This window comes from Emys orbicularis, chromosome 1 (genome assembly GCF_028017835.1).
Source record: "Emys orbicularis isolate rEmyOrb1 chromosome 1, rEmyOrb1.hap1, whole genome shotgun sequence".
NCBI classification, from domain to species: Eukaryota; Metazoa; Chordata; order Testudines; family Emydidae; genus Emys; species Emys orbicularis.
Window position 1 is genome coordinate 95530901 of NC_088683.1, and position 22108 is coordinate 95553008.

The following is a 22108-nucleotide window of genomic DNA, read 5'->3' on the forward strand; positions in this document are numbered from 1 at the left end:
GCCCTGCGGACTCCCCGCTCTCACCGTCGATGTCCCCCAGGGTGAGCTCGTCCCCCAGCTCGGTCAGGGTCTCCATGGCCTCCATGCCCAGCTCGCGGCTCTCCATCCCGACTCCGCACACGGGCCCGCCCCCGCCGTGCGCCCAGCGCCTCAACCCTCCCCCGGCCGGGCACCGCCTCAGCCCAGGCTCCCAGCACCCGCCGCCGCTGCCGCCGCCATGTTGGGCCAGCCCCGCCCCCACCTGCGTGCCAGGAGCCAGGGCCGCGCGTTTCCTCGGCTTGTTGTCAATGAGACCAGGTCTCCGCCGGCCAATCAGCGGGCGAGGCGGCTCGTGGTGTGATTGCGCGTCAGCGATCAGCAGCTGCGATTAGCATACGGGGCCGAGCCCTGCCTCCTTCCCAGGTGGAATATTCATGAGGGGGCGGGGACAGAACGCTGATTAGTCATTGGCCCGAAGTAGGATTTAAAGAGACAGGACGAGCCAAGGACTAGGGCGAAGTGGCCTAGGGTGGGCGGGCTCAGCAGGTGTGGTGACACGGGGTGGGCTACGGGTGTAGTGATGGCGAGGGAGGAGGTGGGCTGCAGGTGTGATGATAGCGAGAGAGGGGATGGGCAGCGGGTGTGGTGATGGCAGGGTGGGCCATGGCTGTGGTGAAGGTGTGGGGGGAACAGCAGGTGTGGTGAAGGCGAGGGAGGGGGTGGGTAGTGGGTGTGGTGAAGGTGAGGGAGGGGTGGGTAGAGGATGTGGTGATGGCAAGGGAGGGGGTGGGTAGCAGGTGTGGTGATGGCAAGGGAGGGGAACAGTGGTTGTGGTGATGGCAAGGGAGGGGGTGGGCAGCGGGGGTGGTGAAGGTGGGGAGGAACAGCGGTTGTAGTGATGGCAAGGGAGGGGGTGGGTAGTGGGTGTGGTGAGGGGGTGGGTAGTGGGTGTGGTGAAGGTGAGGGGGTGGGTAGCGGGTATGGTGATGGCAAGGGAGGGGAACAGTGGTTGTGATGGCAAGGGAGGGGGTGGGTAGCAGGTGTGGTGAAGGCGAGGGGGGGTAGTGGGTGTGGTGAAGGTGGGGGGGACAGCGGTTGTGGTGATGGCAAGGGAGGGGGGGACAGCAGATGTGGTGATGGCAAGGGAGGGGTTGGGCTGCAGGTGTGGTAATGGCAAGGGACAGGGAAGGTGAAGGGGTGGGAGAGGGACGGGGGAATGGCGAGGCAAGCGAGAAGCACAGATGTATTGCCAATCTGAAGCATTCAAAAATCTCAAATCAGGCCCCCAATATAATGACAACAGGGTAATTTTGGCCCAGTAGCATGCCCTCATGGCAAGAGCTACCACAGTGCAGCACCCAGTAAGGACACAGTAGCTTGGATATGGTTTTTCAGCATGGCTGCTCATGCCCAGGCTAGGCTAATTCAGGTGCCAATCACCAAGTTAATGCTGCAGTGAAAACTACCCAAAACGAAGAGTAATTCCAGTGAAGTCAGAGGTCTTGTTGTTGCCAATTTTCTCAATTTTTATCGTGAGTCTCCTAATATTTGGTGTTTTACTTACTGCCCCAGATCCTGGAGGCAAGTGATTACGTGAGAATCTCAGCTTTCATATAAAAAGGGTACGTTTCTAGCCCTCCTGGTAGCAGAGAGAATCTTGCAAATGTGACCTGAGTGCGTAGGTGCTGACTCCGTGGGTACTCTGAGGCTAGAGAAACCCTGGAGAAAAAATAGTGGGTTCTCAGCACTCACTGGCAGCCCTGCCAATGAGTTCCTCCTCCCACCCCGCGCCTCCCAAACAGCGGTGTGCAGGAGACGCTGGAGGGGAGGAGGTGGGGCAGGCAGGGGTGGGGCCTTGGAGCTAGTGGTGGAGTGGGGCAGGGCCTGAGGCAGAGCAAGGATATAGCTCCCCTGAGGGAAATGAGGAAGCTGGCGCCTGTGCCTGAGTGCTCCTAAAGGCTCAGAAACCAGAAGTCAATTTTAATTTTTTTTTTTAAATTCTCATGATTTTAAAGCCAATCTCCGTGATTTTTTGGGACCTGACTCATGATCTTTGAATACCTGGGGCTGGCAATAGTACATTGGGGTTTCACTAGAGTAAAATAAGAAGAACATTAGGCCCTCTGGCTGGTTGAGGTTAAACCAGCTTCATGCAGCTGCCTGTGCCTCACCTGGTCATGGTGCATTCCACATGAGCCTCCCATAGGTCCTGAAATACACATGTTCTCTATATAGTTAAAAACCTCTTTCCAGGCTCACTGCAGCCTTTGTATTATGAATCACTCCATTCTCCTGGCTCTCCTCCCTAGCTCTCCAGTCATCTCTTGTTCCCTTCTGTCACAGCTCCTCTTCTATCTAATTCAGCACTCCCATGCTGGATCGTCTTCTTTGCTAAGACCCCTTTTTCTGTGGAGTCTAACCACATTCAGTTCGCTGCCTCTGATCTTTTCTAACCTGCCTTTTCCCTCATGTTCCCAGGAACACACCCACCACTTAGGCTCTTGCTAAGTCCTGTTTCTTTTTCCTCTTAATTATCACCAGAATCCACTCTTTCCTTCCTGTTCCCACCATTAAAACCATGGTCAGTTCTTGCCCTTATTGTTGTAACCTTCTCCTCTTCAACCTGTCCAAAATACCACTAGTAATATCGTCTTTGTCTCCTTCTGCTCCATAGTGATGCCTTCATATGCTTGTGGCTTCCTGCCTCAACACATCCAATTCAAGCTCATGTTAATATGCAAGGCCTTATGTAATTCCCCACCTACACCTCTGCTCTCACTTTCCCTTAGCAACTCCCCACCCACCATCTAAACTCTTCCCAGTCCTCTTACTTTACTGTTCCTTTTTTCTGCATTTCCCCCTCCCTCAGCTCTATATCCTTCTTTCCTATTACAGTATCTCCCTGTCGTCCTCTGTCAGGTATCCTCCTCCAAATCTTTGTCCAGCTATCTCTCCTCCTTCTTTTCCTCATTAATAATCCCCACATCCTCCCCGTCCTGAATCGTTGCCCGCAGGGCCGGCTTTAGGCCGATTCAGCCGATTCGGCTGAATTGGGCCCCGCGCCAAGAGGGCCCCGCGCTGCAGCTCTCCACCCCGCCCCCAGCTCACTTCCCCTCCTCCCCTCCCCTGAACGCTCCGCCCCCTCCCCTGCTTCCCGCGAATCAGAGATTCGCGGGAAGTCTGAAAAGGAGCAGGGGCGGGCCGGCAGCACAAGGTAAGCTGGGGTGGTGGGGGCGCGAGAAGGGCTCCGGGGAGGCGCCGCCCGTTCCCGCCGAGCACGCAGGCCCGGCTCGGGTCCGGCCCGGCCCCCGCGGCGCGGTCGGGTCTGGCCCGGCCCGGTCCCCGCAGCTCCGGCTCGGCCTGGCCCCCACGGCGCGGCTCGGGTCCAGCCCGGCCCCGGCGCGGCCCCCGCGGCGCGGCCCTGCTCCAGCCCGGCGCGGCTCGGGTCCGGCCCGGCTCGGGTCCGGCCCGGCTCGGGTCCGGCCCGGCCCCGGCGCGGCTCGGGTCGGACCCAAGCCCGGCAACCCCGGCCAGAGCACGGCTCGATTCCTGGGGGCGGGGCTTGCAGCAAGCCCCGCCCCCAGGAATCGGGCCTTGCTCTTGCTAAAGCCGGCCCTGGTTGCCCGTGCCTTGTGTTGGTCATAGTTTGAGAGTCAGTTCTGTGGGATAGAAAACATAGATCTAGAAGTAAAGTGCTGCATAAGCTTATAGCTCTATATGAAAAAATAGTAACGATAATTAGAAGTGAAATAGAGCAGGCATTTAACAGCAGCTTTACACAACAGTTCAGGACAAGGAGTGAAGACAATAGCATCCAATTGAAATTTCAGGGGGAGTTTTGATCAGCAGAATGTAACTTCTCATTAAAATGTGTTAGCCAGACCATTGGGGCTACCCTACTTTTATGGAAAGTGCCATGAGCTCTGTTTAGAGTTCTGATGATCATTAGAATTTAGAGCCTCTCTGTTTGTGTGTCATCTGAAAGACAAACACAACACTGCTCTTCTAGCACTATTCTGGGGCATTGGTTTAGTATAGACCCTAGAAGATGACCACCATCAGTTACAAATAATATTTCCTGCAGCATCCTGAATTTTCCTGGGAGGGCTCCAATCCAACTACTTTCCAAACCAGACCCAACTCTGCTTAGTATAATATAAGATGTGAGGTGATCACACCACCAGGTGGCACATCCACCCCATTCCCTGTATGACACAGCTGAAATTTAACCCTGCAAGACCAGCTGTTAGCACAAGACACGTGAATGGAGACATTTCCAAAATGAATTCCTACCCATGGATTCTCAGCAGTGCAGATGGACCATGTTTGACCAGAGCAAGGAGACAGAAATCTTACCAGGCAAACCCCTTCCCTTGCAGAGTGGAGCAACCAATCTGTAACATGAGTAGCTATGTAAAAATGAGACCCTCTAAGACAAAGGGACTGAATGTTTTTCAAAAGGTGATCCTATATTCAGTCATTTGCAACTGCTCCTTCTCATCTGTCTTCCCAACTCCTCTGCATCGTGTCCCAGGAGGCAAAAAGAACATAAGAACGGCTATACTGGGTCAGACCAAAGGTCCATCTAGCCCAGTATCCTGTTTTCGGACAGTGGCCAATGCCAGGTGCCCCAGAGGGAATGAACAGGTAATCATCAAGTGATCCATTCCCTGTCACCGAGTCCCAGCTTCTGGCAAACAGAGGCTAGAGACACCATCCCTGCCCATCCTGGTGAATAGCCATAGATGGACCTATCCATGAATTTATCTAGTTCTTTTTTGAACCCTGTTATGGTCTTGGCCTTCACAACATCCTCTGGCAAGGAGTTCCACAGGTTGACTGTGCGTTGTGTGAAAAAATACTTCCTTTTGTTTGTTTTAAACCTGCTGCCTATTAATTTCATTTGGTGACCCCTAGTTCTTTTGTTATGAGAAGGAGTAAATAACACTTCCTTTTTTACTTTCTCCACACCAGTTATGATTTTATAGACCTCTATCATATCCCCCCGTAGTCGTCTCTTTTCCAAGCTGAAAAGTCCCAGTCTTATTAATCTCTCCTCATATGGCAGACGCTCCATACCCTTAATCATTTTTGTTGCTCTTTTCTAAACCTTTTCCAATTCCAATATATCTTTTTTGAGATGGGGTGACCACATCTGCACATAGTACTCAAGATGTGGCGGTACCATGGATTTATATAGAGGCAATATGATATTTTCTGTTTTATCTATCCCTTAATGATTCCCAACATTCTGTTCGCTTTTTTGACTGATGCTGCACATTGAGTGGATGTTTTCAGAGAACTATCCACAATGACTCTAAGATCTCTTTCTTGAGTGGTAACAGCTACTTTAGGCCCCATCATTTGATATGTACAGTTGGGATTACGTTTTCCAATGTGCATTATTTTGCATTTATCAACAATGAATTTCATCTGCCATTTTGTTGCCCAGTCACCCAGTTTTGAGAGATCCTTTTGTAGCTCTTCACAGTCTGCCTGGGACTTGAGTAATTTTGTATCATCTACAAATTTTGCCACCTCATTGTCTACCCCTTTTTCCAGATCATTTATGAATATGTTGAATAGGACTGGTCCCAGTACAGATCCCTGGGGGACACCACTATTTACCTCTCTCCATTCTGAAAACTAACCATTTATTCCTACCCTTTGTTTCCTATCTTTTAATCAGTTACCAACCCATAAGAGATTGGATTCTGATGAGGGAATAGGTGCAATGATTTGTGGAATGCTGCTCATGGCATCCTCTGAGCAAACGCATGTTGGTGGAAAGTCAGATACAGATGCCTGATCTACACTATGGGGTTAGGTCGAATTTAGCCGCGTTAGGTCGATTTTATAATGAATGCGTCCACACAACCAACCCCGTTCCGTCGACCTAAAGGGCTCTTAAAATCAGCTTCTGTACTCCTCCCCGGCGAGGGGAGTAGCGCTAAAATCGACTTTGCTGGGTCGAATTTGGGGTAGTGTGGATGCAAATCGATGTTATTGGCCTCCGGGAGCTATCCCAGAGTGCTCCATTGTGACCGCTCTGGACAGCACTTTGAACTCCGATGCACTAGCCAGGTACACAAGAAAAGCCCCGGGAACTTTTGAATTTCATTTCCTGTTTGGTCAGCGTGGCGAACTCAGCAGCACAGGTGACCATACAGTCCCCCCAGAATTGTAGAGCGTAGAATGTTTCTACGCTCCCCCTATCATCTCCGTCCCTGAGGTTATCGCAGATTAGAAGGTGAAAAAAATACACTCGCGATGACATGATTTCCAAGCTCATGCAGTCCTCCCGCACTGAGAGGGCACAGCTTAATGCATGGAGGCATTCAGTGGCAGAGGCCAGGAAAGAATTGAGTGAGTGCTAAGAGCAGAGGCAGGACACGATGCTGAGGCTAATGGGGGAGTGTACCGGGGTGGTCCCCCGCTCCTGCCTGGAAGGGCTTAAAACAGCCCTGGCAGAGGGCTGCAGCTCTAAAAGCTGGGCTGATTGGGGAAGCAGCCACAGCTGGCCTGTATAAAAAGGTTGGGAGCCAAGAGCTCAAGAGTCTCTCTCTGCACTTAGAGAAAGAAGGGCCTGGCTGCAGCAAGCTAGAGAAAGAGTACCTGAGTGGAGCAGGGCTGGGGAGCTCCAGCCTGGAAAGCCCCAGGCTGCGGCCTAGTAGGAGGCCAAGGTGTACTGGGGGTTGCAGAGGGCAGCCCAGGCGTAGGCCAAGGCAGCAGGTCCAAACCCAACCTTGCCTGTGATGGGTGGCCTATACCGCAGTCTGCCCCAGGGAGCGGGGGCTAGTTGGTGACTGGTAGTGGCCTTATTCTGAGGTGAGGTAGGGATAGTGGGTGGGGGTTCCCCGGGGAGGGGAGACCCTAGTACTGAGGGGTGTACTGCCAGGGGGCAGCACCCCAGATAAAAGGGCACTGGGGTCTGGGAGGGACACAGGGGCCAGAGGACAGGTGGACCACCGGCCTGCAGGGCGTGCCCCAACGCTGAAATGAGCTAATTCCCGGAGACGACCAGCAGGAGGCGCCGGGGGGTGAGTCTGTACCTCTACAGGGAGCAAACGGACATGATGAAGTGTCTGTTGGGGGAGCAAACGGACATGATGAAGCGTCTGTTGGAGCTTCAGGAAAGCCAACAAGAGCACAGACCCCCACTGTATAACCAACCACCTACCGTCCTCCCCATGTTCCATTGGCAGTGAGCTGAGCGGGCTCCATGCTTGCCGTGGTATGGCATCTGCATGGGTAACCCAGGAAAAAAGGCGCAAAACAATTGTCTGTCGTTGCTTTCACGGAAGGAGGCGCGACTGACGACACGTACCCAGAACCACCTGCAACAATGTTTTTGCCCGTATCAGGCATTGGGAGCTTAACCCAGAATTCCAATGGGCGGCGGAGACTGCGGGAACTGTGGGATAGCTGACAGGATCACAACTAGCCAGCTGAGATTCAAGAATGGGGGGTTGTGCCATCACTGCTGACTGTTGGTCCTGCTCATTGCTTTCTAGCCTCTATACCTTCTTGGTAAGCAAATACTCTGTCAGGCTTTCTTGCCCCCTTCCATCTCCACCTATGATAGTAGAAGAAGCAAGCAATAGAACTAGCTGGCCATATGCTTGGCTGTGGGAAGAGCTGTCATTCAGAGGGCTGGCACACATGAAGCTGTCTGTTGTATCAAATCCTGCATCTTTGCTGCAGTACAGACTCTGGAGGGGACTGCAAGCAGTGGCCCACCTCACATGGGAAAGTCTTCCACCATCCCCCTCACACCCAGGCTCTGAAGGATCAGGCCACCTGTGTCCCACTCAGATGCCAGGAGCGGCTTGAGAGGCAAACATAAATTAGCCCAAATTGAAATTTGACCAGGGATTTGTATCCCTGCTTTTGCAAGAGTTATCAGATCTTCAGTGACCCCGCACTCAGGTCTCCATTTCATTATCCATTCAAAAGATGGTGCCTCCAGCAGCACAACCAAAGCACCATGCTGGGAGGGACACAAGGTCAGTACCAAGCGCAGGGAGGAGAGCACCACTTCCAACAGCTGCTTTGTTTGCCTTGGTCCCAACCATAGAGGACCTGGATTTCAGAGGTGCTGAGCTCCTGTAGATTCCATTGAATCAGTGCCAGTTGTGGGTATTCAGCACCTCTGACAAATCAGGCTAATAGTGATCTGGCATAGTCTTATTTCACTTGTGGGCTCTGAGGCAATCATAACCCAAGGTGCTACAGCAGCTGGGCACCATCATAATACCTTTATAGCCTATCCCCACCCTTGCTATCATCTCTTTCACTATTGAGATGTTAGCTCCTGCTTCTATTCTTCCAGCCTTCATTGTCCGCTTGTTTCATTTTCAAACAATCACATCCTTGCTCTCGCCTGTGCTGCCCCTCACACTTGGGACCAGAGCCCCATAAACATCTGCAAGGTCACCTCACTGTCCACCTCCAGCTCCCTCTTGGAAACTCTTTTGCTGTGATGCCTACAAAAAACTTGCCAACAGGCTGCTGGTGAGCTGAGAACACTTCCCGTCGTGCCGATCAATATTGTCTTATTGTTTCCTGGTATTCCCCTCCCTCTCTCTCTACCCATTGTCTCGTCTTATACTTAGATTGTAAGCTTTTTGGGGTAGGAACCATCTTTTTTCTTCTGTTTGTACAATGCCTAGCACAATGGGGTCCTGGTCCATGACTGCAGTACAAAATAATACCTGAACGTTGGTTCCTGGAGCCCCATCCTTTCTTTGGGAGAGGGAGCAAAGGTATACGTACGAGGGAGAACAGAACAAGGAGAGATGCAAGCAACAAATCTCTCCCCAACTGCATGAGAAGCCAGCAAGGAGCAGGGGTAAGTGCAGGCCCTGTGGGTTCTATGTCTTCCCCACGAGAGGTCTGATGGTGCATAACAGGGTCTGATCTAGCATGGCAGCCACAAGGGGGCAGATTTTAGAATATATTTAGTGCTTAAAGATGCAGGTGGTAGGTACTAATGGGATTTTCAAAAGCACCTAAGCAGGTTAGGCCCCTGACTCCCACTGAAACCAATGAGAGTTAGGTGACTAGCCTGCTTGGGTATTTTGAAAATCCCACTAGGCTCCTAAATACCTTTGAAAATCTCGCCCTAGATGCCAAGGAAGGTTGGTGGAGTGTGGGAAGAGAGTACCATTAAAAAGTTCAAAGTTATAGTACTGCGTATGTTAAATGAGACATCCCAGGGGTATTTGTGTCAGTCTGAAGGTGGTAATTGTGGGACAGAATTTTTGGAATATAGACACAGTATATTTTAGAGGAAGATTTGTCTTTAAAGTGCTACAGTAACTAATTTAGCAGGTAACCAGACAGGATCAAGGGAACTCTTCCAATTGTATCTCAGCACCAATCCAGCCTCCTAAAATGTAGGAGGTTCTCAACAGGCCCAATACCCATTCCCACCACAGAGACACCCCCAGGCATGCCCTGATTCAAAACAGCTCCCATTGAAACACTAACAAGATACAATGGTTTGATTTTAAAAATTCTGATTTATTCAAGAAAAAAAAAGGCTTCCCCTTTCAATGCATGTCCAAGGAACAAAACAAATGTAACTGGCTCTTTATTTAAAAATAAATGACATTTCCCATCTCTGGCCATATAAAATAGCCTGAAGGCAGCAAGTCAGACTACAGAGTCCCTTATTCCCCACAGAAGGATAATCCCCCAGCAAGAACAAGCTAGGGCTGTGCGATTTGATCAGCGACTGAAAATACATCAAAAACAAATCTTGAGAGAGTAAATTTGAGTTCTCGTGCTCAAGACAGCAAGAGGCTGATAGCGCTAGCTGGAGCCAGGCGAATGCCGCACAAGCTACTCATGCACAGCTCTGCCAACGGCCATCAATCCCAACTTGCAGCATCCCCGGCTGTTCCAGTCGTGAGCCCCTGTGCAGTGAGTAACACTTGATACAAAGCCTCCACGCAATTTGGCTCACGTGCAAACATCCACTGGGGACTTGGATGAGATCCATCAAATTCATTTAACAGGCAACCAGCTCTGGATCTGGACTACAGCGTTAGCTGCACTGAGCCCAAGGCTGGATCACTAACCTTTACCTTACTGATGACTGTTGAAATGAACATCAGTCAGAAACCAGCATATTTCTAGTACACTTACAAGAACATGTCTGTATGGAATAGCTGCACATGCAAAAGAGAAGGCTTGTTGCTCTGAGCCAGTAAGGCAGCAGGTCAGTAACAGTGCACTCACAATAACTCTGATTGGACCATTAAATCTACAGTCAGTTGCTTGGTCCAATGGAAAGAATCTATTTTTGACAGAACACATGATCATCATCTCTTTCTTCCCACTGTTTATGTAGTGGCAGGTCAGCCAGCCACGATGATCTAGTAGGTGGGTATCTTTTCATTTTAACACAGCAAAATAAAGGTAATTAAAAAAATCCACAACCCAAAGCACTAGGTGAATTTAGTGAGACTGAAAGTGCCAAACTGGGACCCATGGAGTTTGAGGTCCCCTCTTTAGCCACAAAACAACTACAGTAAAGATAGTCACAGCACGGGCTTCACATCCCCCCAACAATGTGCCTCAAATCTGGAGCTAGGGGGAAGGTGGGGAAGAGTTCTGCCTCCATAGCTTATTCAATCCTTGGTCTTTTTGTCAAGGCTCCCACTGAGTGCCAGTGGCCATAGTGATTGTCATGTTGGCACCTGTTTGCCAGGAACTGAGCCGAGACCAGAAACCACAAGTTCAGCTCATGCAAGCCACCAGCATGGGAGGGAGACGACAGTTCAGGCTGAGTCTTTACTCCAGATCCTTTGCTGGGAGGTCTTATGGTGACGTTACACTCTCTGGAGCCCGCTCAGTCTGTCCTTGCAAGCACAGCAGTCCCCCTCTCCTTCACACACACCCCTCAAAAAAAACCCAAACAGACACAACCTTTTCCCCTGCAGCCCTGGGAAAGCGGGCTGCCTCCCACTACATGGGTGGGGGTTCACCCCGTTGGCTCTCTCAAATCCAAATCAGCCAATGGTCTGTTTAGATTTAAAATTATGTTTCTTTAATAAAACAGCCATTAGAAAGGAGAGATCTGATTGGTGGATGGAGGTTCCAATAATGCAGGATTTGGTATAAGTGGCAGGGGAGGGACTAGCTGGCTAATTGAACCATACAAAAGTGCCATCACTGTTGGAGCTGCTGAGTTACACCGCCTACCCCCCATTTCCAGGGGGAAGGGAGCATGTTTAATACATGATACATTGTATTTCTCCAGTAACTGAAGGTTCCCAAGGCCTGTGGGTATCTGGTCTAACCACACACCCTACCATGCTTTCCCTCTGACCGGTATAACTATGCAGCTTGCAACATAGACCTGCCCAGTATAACTATGCCCTGTATCCTGCATTGTGGTTCCAGGGGGGCAGGTACCACTCTAATCCCTCCCTGCCTCCATGCAGTCTCATTGTTAATATCAGCAAAGCCCTACAGTGCATGCACCCAATGGATGTTCTCTGCCGGACCCTCTGTATGCCAATGACTATGGAGAGCTTCCCCACGGGGGGCTGTATCCAAGAGCTGCGTCCAGTCCCTTCTCAGGATTCAATCCAGTCCTTGTCCGATACACCACAGAAAAAAGGAAAACAAAAACTATTAAACAAATTAAAGGTGACCCGCCCAGCCTTCTCCTGAGGCTGCTGAGGGAGTAGGACGCTCTGCTTCCAGGCGCAGCATCTCCCGCCAGCAGGGGTCTCAGCGACGAGGCCGGTGCCAGCGCTATAACTCTGACTGCGAGCGCGAGATGCGGGGCCCCTTGCGGATCTCCTTCCGTTTCTCTTCTTTCTTTCTCCGTTTCTCCTCCTCTCGCAGGGCCTTCTGGAACGTGTCTGCACTGGGGAAAAACTGAGAGCGCAAGGAGGAGCTCAGCTCCGCACGGGTGCAGACAGGAAAAGCAATCCCAGTGCCTTAGCGGTCTCGGGAAGCCTGACAATGTTCATTAATTAAATCTCTTAATCCGTAAAGGGGGGAGAGTCTCCACTCCCTTCTGCCAGTTGTAGCCTTACTGACGTCAGTGGGGAAAGCAGGTGATCCAAAGCCCATGAACAGATTCCTGATGACTCCCGTGGGCTTTAGATCAGATACTAAGCAAGAGGCAAATCGGGCCCAATTACTTCTGTGAGGCAGGTACGACTGCCCCCATCTTATCGATGGGGACATTCAGAAAGAGAGAGATTAAGCGACTTGCCCAAGGCAGTCCCATAAGCTCAGAGTCCCAACTCTCCTAGCCACACAGACTGCAGAAGGGGCCCCCAACTCTGAGGCCGTGCTGGGGCCAAATGTAGACTATCAGAGAGAAGGGAGAGAGATGGGTTTGTGAGGGCAGCAGGGCCCGTTGGTAGCAGGGATGGCTCCTTGCCTCGCTGCCACGTGATCATTCTCTGCCAGACCCGCTGTGTGCCAATAGCTACGGAGAGCTTTCCCACAGGGGGATTGTATTGAAAGACCAGGACTCGGCAGTCAATCTGGACACAAAATCAGGCTCCAGGAAGAGCTGTGTCCAACAGGACAGACAAGCCCCGACGTGGGCCCTTCGAGGGCAAAGGGGGAGATAAACAGCAGAGTGCATGGACCTGCCTTTCCCGCACTGCCGTGCATCTCACGCATTGAGCAGCAAAAGGAATTCACTCTCTGGAGCTGGAGCATTGAGACCCTCTAGGGAGGGGTTGCCGGCACTGCTCCATGAGTCGGGGGGGGGAGGGGAAGGGAAGGGCATGATCAGACTGCTCACCAAATGGTGCCGCCATCATGGACAACACAAATGGCTTGGTGTGAACTTAGAATCCTCCCCCTCCTCCACCCCAGGCGTCAACAGCCCCAAACGTTTGGCCTTTCCATTCCCAAACCAGCTGCCTTCAGTGCCGGTGTCATAAATATAAAGGGAAGGATAACAACCTTTATGTATGCAGTAACATCGAATCCCTCCTAGCCAGAGGTACAGAATCACTTACCTGTAAGGGGTTAATCAGTTCAATTAACCTAGTTAGCACCTGACCAGAAGGACCAATCGGGAAAGAAGATGCTTTCAAATGGGGGGGGGGGGGGGGAGTGGAGGTTTTGTTTGTGCTCTTTTTTTTTGTTTTGTTCGCTCTCGGGACAAAGAGAGAGACCAAGCAGGTAACCCAGCTCCTAAAAAGATCCTGAACTGATACATCTAAAATTACAGAAATTGTAAGTAATAGAAAGGAAATGCGTTAGATTATCTTTTGTTTTAGCTCATGAATTTTCCCTATGCTAAGAGGTAATTTTATTCCTGTTTTGTAACTGGGAAGCAGAGTCAGAGGGGAATCCTCTGTGTTTTAAATCTTTTTATTTACACTGTAAAGTTATCTTCCATCCTGATCTTGAAGGTGTGATTCTTTTACCTTTTTTTTTTTTTTTTAATAAAATTCTTCTTTTAAGAACCTGATTGATTTTCAGTGTCCTAAAAAACAGGGATTTGGTCTGTGCTCACTTTGTTGACCTATTGGTTGGTATATTATTCTCAAGCCTCCCCAGGAAAGGGAGTGAAGGGGCTTGGGGGGATATTTTGGGGGGGGATAGGGCTCCAAGTGGCCCCTCCCTGAATGGTTGTTTAAATCACTTGGTGGTGGCAGCAATACCGTCCAAGGACAAGGAAAGGAATTTGTGCCTTGGGGAAGTTTTTAACCTAAGCTGGTGGAATGTAAGCTTAGGGGGTCTTTCATGCGGGTCCCCACATCTGTACCCCAGAGTTCAGAGTGAGGAGGGAACCCTGACAGCAGGGGATAAAGGTGGAGGAGGAAACGTGCACAGGGATTGACTTGTGGTTTTGCCATTTTACCTCAGAATGGTCGGTTTTAAAGGGATTCTGGTAATCCGGAGATTTCTCACTAATTCCCAGCTCCTGAGCCATCTGTGGATCAAAGAAAGTCAGTGCTGGAGAGCATCTCTCACCCTACTGCTCCATGCCCTGCCCCACCTCTCTTATTCCTCCCTCTCCTCCAGCCCCATCTCTCCCCCTCTCGACTCTCTTCTCTCAGTTCCCTTCTCTCCCCATTTCTCCAGTCCAATAACCACAGTCATCCCCCCTCCCTTCGGCCTGTCCCCTGCCTGCAGGGGGGCCGGCCAGGCCGGGAGTCAGGATGATAAGCGCAGAGCCTTACCAGTCCGAGCACTTGGGAGTGAGGTCCCTGATCGAACACGCCTGTCTGGTTGCAGAAGCTGATGCCCCAGCGGACCAGGTTGTTCCAGTTGGAGTTGCGGTCAAAGTAATGGTGGACGATTTTGGGGAAACGCAGAACCACGTCTCCAAAGAAAGCCGTGTTCTCCACCACGTGGGAATAGGCTAGGGGCGGAGTCACAGGGACAGTCAGCAGAGGGTCTTGTTGCACATGCACATGTCCACTTCCTTCTGCATGTAAGCCAGCAGAGATCGCCTTCCAGCCAAGAAACTCTCGGTGTGGCCCCTACTTGCGTGGCCAGGCCAGGGGGAAAGCCCTCCTCTCAAGCTGCCAAAAGGACTGCATAACAGTCCCAGTTTAAGTGGTGACATGCAGGATGTGCCCTCAAACACAGCAAGCCCTGGGTGACTGGAGGCTTCTAATTGTCTACGTCTGCTCCAGTCAGCAGACGTCCCAACGAGCGGGCACCCCTGGCTGGGTCTGGTTCAGCAGGGCGCTAATAAACACAGCAGAAGACTGCGCTTTCCTACTGACAGAGATGAGGGATGGAAGAGCCCCACCCTCCTCAGACCTGGCCAATGCAGGATTATTCCATACACTACCAACTTGAGGGGCCTCGTTTAGTCTAGTTTTAAATAACTCAGGTGATGTGGCCTCCAGCACTCATTCCCCTTGGGAGACTACTCTCCTGTATAATAGACCTAGGTGTTAGGAAGTAGGTTTTTATACTCAGCCCAACTTTTCCCTTGGTCCATTTCTTGCTTTTAAGTCAGTTATAAACCCCCTTGGTTCACCTTCCCTCTCTGCTTGCCGTTTACAGCCTACAGGTACTTTAGAAGGTTTGTATAGCCTCCTCCCTCCCCCCCGCCATCATTTAGCCAAATTCTCAAAGACAATTCAGTCATCCCACAGGGCTGAATTCATCCCTCAGATACCAATCTGTGCATCTCTCTCTCGGTGGGAGTTGTCTGATGGTCTTGCGTCTGATGAAGTGGGCATTCACCCACGAAAGCTTATGCTCCAATACCTCTGTTAGTCTTAAAGGTGCCACAGGACCCTCTGTTGCTTTTTACTGATGGTCTCTGTTTTCCTCATAAATCAACCCTCCAGCCATCATAGATACTGGCCCATAGGCTGTGGACAGGGTAAAATACAACTCTCCCCAACCTCCATCCTTGGAGTGATTTTCTCTTCTGAAACCATTACTGGCCAGCAACTGCTTAAAAAGAGGGTAATTGACATAGGTTCTTGTGTTCCTCTACAATGTATGGGCTCTCAATCCTCATGCTTCAGGTCATAAACTAATCATTAGCTGGGGTCAGGAAGAAATTTCTTCCTCCACATTCTGTATAGCATTGCACAAAGAGATGCATTATGGGAGGTTTTACACCTCCCTCTGAAGCATTCAGCATTGAACACTGCTGAAGACAGGATACCAGATGAGGTGGCCCAATCAATTTTTTTGGTCTCCAGTGTCCTCCCTGTTCAGCACACTGGACAGAATGCCAAGTGCTTACTTTTCATCAGCCATGCAGAAGAAACAGCCAGATTCTGTTCTGCTTCACAGATCACTGGCAGAGTCCCCTGGCTCCACTCCCATCCCAGGATCTTCTAGATGCTGGCAACAATGATGCAGGAAGCAGGACAAAGAGCCAAGTGGATGAGAAAGGGTTCCCAGCGTGGACTGACCAGGGAGGCGGTAATGGTTTAATAGATTTTTAAGGCCAGCAGGGACCATTAGATCATCTAGTCAGACTTCCTGGACAACACAGGCCATCGAATTTCCCCCATTACCCCTGCACTGAGCCCATTTGAAATGGCAAATGAGAGGGAGAGAGAAGTATGAAAGAGCACTGGAAGCGGAAACTGGGATTAAAAGGAGAGGAAGTCCTACCATCCTTTAGCTTCTCGTCCTGAGGGAAGGGCCCATCTGGAGGCACATCTGCGGCTATAAGGACCGCCCGGGAGTCCTCCAGCACCTGAACATTCAGAAAGTGAACTCAGTGAATCCATCTGCCTCCCAGATCTGATGTTTCTCCTGCCTGCCCCAGGCGTCCTGCCAGCTCCAGGCTCCTCTCACTCCCCCTCCTCCTTTTTGCTGCTGCGGCAGCTCGGTGGTGCAGTCTGCCCCGACTCTCCCACCCTGTTTTAAAACATAGCCCCGCCCTCTCACGCCCATAGTGACCTTGGTCCAGTTCCCAACCCAACTGCTCACTCTTATCAACCCCCTTCTTCTCCCCTCCCCCCCCCCCATTGTTACGTTCCCATTGTGGTGCTCTGCGCTGGGACACGCCCTCAGGAACATGGGATAAGGGTAAGTTGTACTGAGCCCTCCCTGCTCAGACATTGGTGGGAGGGCTGGGCTCCCAAAGAGCACCCAGCAGCACCCAAAGCCCCGGAGGAGGGATGGGGGCGGCAGTTAGTGGGTGACGCTCACTTTGAAGAGTCCCTTGAGCATGATGTCGATGATTTTATATTGTTGGTTCACGTCGTTGAGCTCAATCAGGTTCTTCAGCGCGTTCATCTGGTCCTTGCGCTTCACCTCAAACAGCTTCTTATCTGCAGCTCTGTCAAGGATCGCGCCCACTGCCCAGACTTCACTGCTGGACCAGGCCCTGCCTCCTGACAGCATCGCAGAGTCCAACACTGAGGCCTTTGAGGTTACGTCTACATTGCATCTGGGATCGAGTCTCCCAGCCCGGGAGCACACAGTAGTGTTGGTGGTGCTCGCGTTATTGTGCTCAAAATAGCTGTGCAGAACCTCCCCGCCCTCCTATGCTCGAGAGCCTGAGCTGCAACATCACTGCAGCATCGACACGGCTATTTTTAGTGCACTAGCACGAGCCCTGCCAGCACACATTTGTGGACCTGAGATGGGAGGCTCACTTCCAAAGGTAGTGTAGATACACCGTTACGAAATACACACACACACCCCCGCCCATAGTCTCCCACAGACAGGCCCCTTCCCTCTTTCCCAGAGCTGGGCTCGGCCCCATGATCTCATTTTACGGGCTTGTAACAGTTTTTCCCTCCCACAACTCCAAACTCAACGATTTCCAGCTGAGATGCACTGACCCATGCAGTGCTCCAGAAGAGAGACCGCCCAGGCCAGTACAACCAATCCCTTATGGGGCCTCCACGGTGTCTGAGGGCAGGGTGTAAGTGACTGAGCCTATCCGCTCCAGCAGTTCAGAGATGGGAAACAGGAGCAGGCTTTTAACAACCTTGCAACACAGACATCTGCCAACAACCCCCTTGGGGCATTTAATAAATACTAAGCACTTATATCGAGCTTAACATTTACAACCCACTGATATGACTGGCAGTCCCAGAACAGCCACTCTGAACTCATGTTAATTCCCAACCTCTCCTGCAATACACCAGGGGCTTTGAGCATCCTGCAATGCCAATTTGATTAACCCTTCACCAGGGGAGGCTGGCACAGACAGGAAGGATCCATGTCAGCTGCTGATGCCCAGTAAGAATGATAAACACAGAAGAGACATAGACCAGGCCGAGTGAAATCATGTACAAAGCAGCCCCTCACCAATAGCAACAGTGTCAGGCAATCATGGTGAGATAGCCCCATGCATTCATAGTGTAACTTGGTTAAAGTTTTAAGCTAAAAGTCACTTCAACTAGGCAATTATTTTGACTGGTTCCTTGAGGGTTCACTTAAAGGACAGCACTCCAGATTGTCACACTCCAGTGTGATTCCCCCAAGCTAAGAAGAGAGAAGTAAGGTCCAGGTCCAGGTCCTCAGCTGGTGTATGCTAGCATAGCTCCAGGGAAGTCAATGGAGCAGCACCAAGCTACACCAGTGCACAATCTGGCTGAAAAGTTCAGTCACTTTACCTGATGAAGAAGTAATCAATAGCGACTGGGTGGTGTGTGCTGATTGGTAAGAGAATTGCCCGGCTGATCTCTAAGACCTGGAAGGAATAGGACCTTTTGGCTTTGATCCCAGGCCTGTGGGAGATTTGGGATTATTTTTGGAGAATTCATATGGACTAAGACAGGACAAACCCTGACAATTCCTGCAAGAATCTCACTGAGAGTATTTGGAAGCGGGGAGAGAAAGTGTATTATGGGTCACTGTGCTTTTCTCCCTGGGAGCACAGGACAGGTCACCACACTGTGGCTGAAACTCTTGTCTAGAATACAATCTGTACCTACTTTGCGCCAAGCTGAGAATCTGCCTCTATGCTAACCAAGGATAAAAGAATGAAGCGAAATGGGTCTTATATAAGCAAACTACTGAGCCTAGATAAATCCTCCCTACAGAAGAGCAAAGATGTGTCAGCTCAGCAGTTCTGATGCTATCCCATAACACTGCTCTACAGCCAAAATGCTTCTGAAAGAAATGTAGTCAAACTTTACTAATTCTGGGCCACTGAGAACGAAAATGATGCTTAAAATTGTTGATTGGCTCTAGTTTTCAAGATATGCTATTGGGTCAGTATATACGACCCTTGACTTGGGAATGGCGGAGGATAAGTGAGTTATAAAGGGAAGGGATCTCAATTTAAACCAGAAATGACTAAAATACATCTTTGACTGGATCTATGAATAAATCTATGACTGGGTTTGGACAGTACTTGCTTTTTAGGCAAAACAATGAATGATGCAATCTGAAGCTGGTATTGCGTCATACATGATATGAATTGCATCATGTTATTCCTAGAAGTCATGGATGATGCAATCATAACGAAGCTTACATCACTCTGCTGAACAAATTGCCCTATATCAGCTCTAGAAATCATACAGTGTCGTGCTCTCTTGTCAGTGTTTGATTTTGCAAAGGGACACATTTCTGTTTAGCCAAAGTGAGCAGAGATGCCTCGTACTTGTGTGAACAGTGCAGATAACTTCTGCTATGTTTGTGGTGAAGTGACTTTTGCATCACAAAAGCGCAGTATAACCACTATGGTTAAGAAAGCCTATCGCCTTTATTTTGGCTGCAAAATTGGAGATCAGGACAAGAGGTGGGCCCCACACATATGCTGCAACACTTGTGCAACAAATCTTCGCCAGTGGTTGAACAGGAAAAGGAAATCTATGCCTTTTGCAGTGCCAATGATTTGGAGAGAGCCAACAGATCATACCAGCAATTGTTACTTCTGCATGGTGCCTCCAGTTGGGAAAGGTGTGTCAAAGAAGAAAAAGTGGACTGTGCATTATCCAAACATTCCATCAGCTATACGCCCAGTACCCCACGGAGAAGGACTGCCTGTTCCTGATGCACCAGAATCATTCTCACTTGCGTCAGACGAGGAAGAGGAAGAGGATGAAACTTCTGGTCCTGAACCATCAATGTCACAGGACCCACATTTTCTCCCATCCTCCTCCTCTGAACCACACCTCATAACACAAGGTGAACTGAATGATCTTGTCAGGGATTTGGAACTACCCAAGAGTAAGGCACAGCTGTTGGGCTCCAGACTACAGCAGTGGAATCTCCTGGCAGGTGATGTTAGGGTTTCCATGTTCCGTGACCGTCAAAAGGATCTTGTCCCATTCTTCTTCATGGAAGGTGATCTTGTAGCCTGCAACAACATCGATGGTGTGATGGCAGCCCTCAACATCGTTCACGATCCAGATGAGTGGAGACTGTTCATTGATTCATCCAAGACGAGTCTTAAAGCTGTTTTACTGCGTAATGGCAATGTTTTGCCATCAATTCCAGTTGGTCATGCAGTCCATATGAAGGAAACCTATGACAACATGAAACAACTTTTGAGGTGCATAAACTGACTGACCAACAGTGGCAGCTTTGTGGCGATTTGAAGGTTGTTGCTCTCTTGCTTGGTCTGCAGACTGGATACACAAAGTACTGCTGTTTTCTCTGCGAATGGGATAGTCGTGCAAGAGATTCCCACTACATCAAGAAAGATTGGCCACTCCGACAGTCATTGGAGCCTGGGAGGAAAAGTGTTCAGCATCCACCACTTGTTGAATCAAGGAAGATTTTGTTACCACCCTTACACATCAAGCTGGGTCTGATGAAGAACTTTGTCAAGGCCATTGACAAAACACAAGCAGCTTTCAAGTACCTCCGTGGAAAATTTCCAAGGTTAAGTGAAGCTAAGATAAAGGAAGGTGTCTTTGTTGGTCCTCAGATTCGTGAACTTCTTCGAGATGATGCATTTGACCATGCACTGCGTGGCAAGGAAAAGACGGCATGGAAAGCCTTCCAGTTAGTGGCAATAAATTTTCTCGGAAACAACAAGGCAGACAACTACAGGTTGTTGGTGGAAAACCTCCTCAAGGCATACAAAAGCCTTGGTTGCAACATGTCACTAAAGATACATTTTTTGCACTCTCATCTAGATTTTTTTCCACCGAATTGCGGAGCAGTGAGCGAAGAGCACGGCGAGCGATTTCACCAGGACATTGCAACAATGGAGAAACGCTATCAGGGCAAATGGAGCCCATCAATGCTTGCAGACTATTGCTGGACAGTGACAAGAGATGCTCCATTTAATGAATACAAGAGACAAGCCAAGAAGCGCCAAGTAGACACTGAATAGGACTAAACTATGTACAGAATAGTTTTTTGCCTTTTGTTTCATAATACGTTATTTATATAACCCTTTTGCTGATTTTTAAAGTGTTACATAAACAGGACAGGTGAAATATTATCATGTAAAGCAACCATAAACACATGAAAAGACCTAGGTTTACAATTTATGATTAAAACTCTACTATCTACACAATATACATAGACATAAAATGTAAAAACTTAAATATCTTAGAAACAGTAGCCAATCAGTTGTTTTAATTGTCATATTTGAATTCAGCACATCAAAATACATAATAAATAGCACATTTTATCTCTGAAGCAGACGACTTCTCAAAAATTGTAGACCAGTGTAATCAGAGAAATCAGAGTCAGGGTCATCTAGTACATCACCTATCGCCTGGCTAACACAGGCTTGGTCTTTGCAATTCCTCTTCTCAGCCCAGCTCTACCTGATTCAGTTAATGCGGTTCCCACCATTGCCCCTGGGGACTGTTCCCCAGTGTGTTAGATCTCACAGTGAAGAAATAGTTCCCAATATTCAGTCTGCATTTTCCTTAGTTCACATTATCCGTAATTCTAACCCTGAGGCCCCCTCAATAACTCCTTTCCCTCTTCGGTGCTTAATCCTTCTAATACCTGTCAACTGCTCTTGCAGTCCTCCCCCCGCCCGCCCTCACTCACAGCCCAAGCGCAGGCCTGGAGAGAAGGATACAGATTTCCAACCCAGAGTCTATGCTCTGTTTCTCTGTGTCTGAAGAGCTGCCCCTGGACAACATCAGTGTGAAGAGAAAGGTGCAGACCCGGAACAGATCCATGTCTGAAGTCCTGGATCAGAACAAAACAACAACAAAGACTTCATGAGCTGGATAAGATGTACAAACCTCCCCACACATCCCAGCGCCACGTGCCACACAACCCTCTGACATCCAGAGCCAAATAGCATCCCCTGGACAGATGACAGGGGTTCTTGTTGAAGAGGCTCCTTTCTCATCAGTCTTATATCCATTTCCCTGTCTTCTCCCCACTGCACAACAGGTGCATTAATAGGGGGAGGCAGGGCTGCCATTTCCTCTTACGTTTCATCCAATAGTCACTGGCAGAAGCAGGATGGTGGTCAAGATCCATCAGGAACCTAAGACTGCCCAGCACAAGAGACAGGGATATCAGACTATATGGGACAGGGCTCTGACCCCGTTCACCAAATCCAGTTATTCTCAATGAAGTCTGAACTCCGTTTGACCTACTCTTCAAACTTGCCTTTAGCAACGGTGTTCTATGTTACTGCCTAAAGCCACTTTCTTAAGAACTTCCTCCGAACTTCCAGCCCAAACAGTTCTATGTTTCACTGCAGGGTGTCACTTCCGTTCCTGCCTCGGCATTAGCTCCTTGGGGGTATTATCTATGCAGTCCTGTT

General features: G+C 49.8%; 2 protein-coding genes across 3 annotated transcripts in view; both read right to left on the bottom strand.

Annotated features, from left to right (window-relative positions):
- SREBF2 (sterol regulatory element binding transcription factor 2) overlaps positions 1 to 106 on the bottom strand; it is a 39034-nt gene extending 38928 nt beyond the window's left edge. The window contains exon 1 of the mRNA XM_065411756.1: positions 25 to 106. Coding sequence (XP_065267828.1) covers positions 25 to 106 — 82 coding nt within the window. The remainder of the gene's footprint in view (positions 1 to 24) is intronic.
- Positions 107 to 11748: 11642 nt separating this feature from the next.
- Positions 11749 to 21509, bottom strand: CCDC134 (coiled-coil domain containing 134). Of its 2 annotated transcripts, XM_065414085.1 has the most exons (6): positions 21407 to 21509; positions 16609 to 16730; positions 16066 to 16150; positions 14154 to 14335; positions 13832 to 13903; positions 11749 to 11874 (listed from the first exon to the last, which is right to left on the bottom strand). In XM_065414085.1, exons 1-6 carry the CDS (start codon positions 21507 to 21509, stop codon positions 11749 to 11751), a joined length of 690 nt encoding a protein of 229 aa, XP_065270157.1. The 2 variants fall into 2 exon arrangements, with proteins under 2 accessions (XP_065270157.1, XP_065270163.1); XM_065414091.1 differs by lacking the exons at positions 13832 to 13903; positions 14154 to 14335; positions 16066 to 16150.
- Positions 21510 to 22108: the final 599 nt, after the last annotated feature.

Coding starts and splice junctions, on each gene's coding strand:
- CCDC134 (XM_065414085.1), bottom strand. CDS start 21,509: ATGGATCTGTTCCGGGTCTGCACCTTTCTCTTCACACTGATGTTGTCC. Junction 16,731..21,406: donor AGACTCTGGGTTGGAAATCT/GTATCCTTCTCT, acceptor ACAGAGCTGCAG/ATAAGAAGCTGTTTGAGGTG. Junction 14,336..16,065: donor GGACGAGAAGCTAAAGGATG/GTAGGACTTCCT, acceptor CTCCGCCCCTAG/CCTATTCCCACGTGGTGGAG.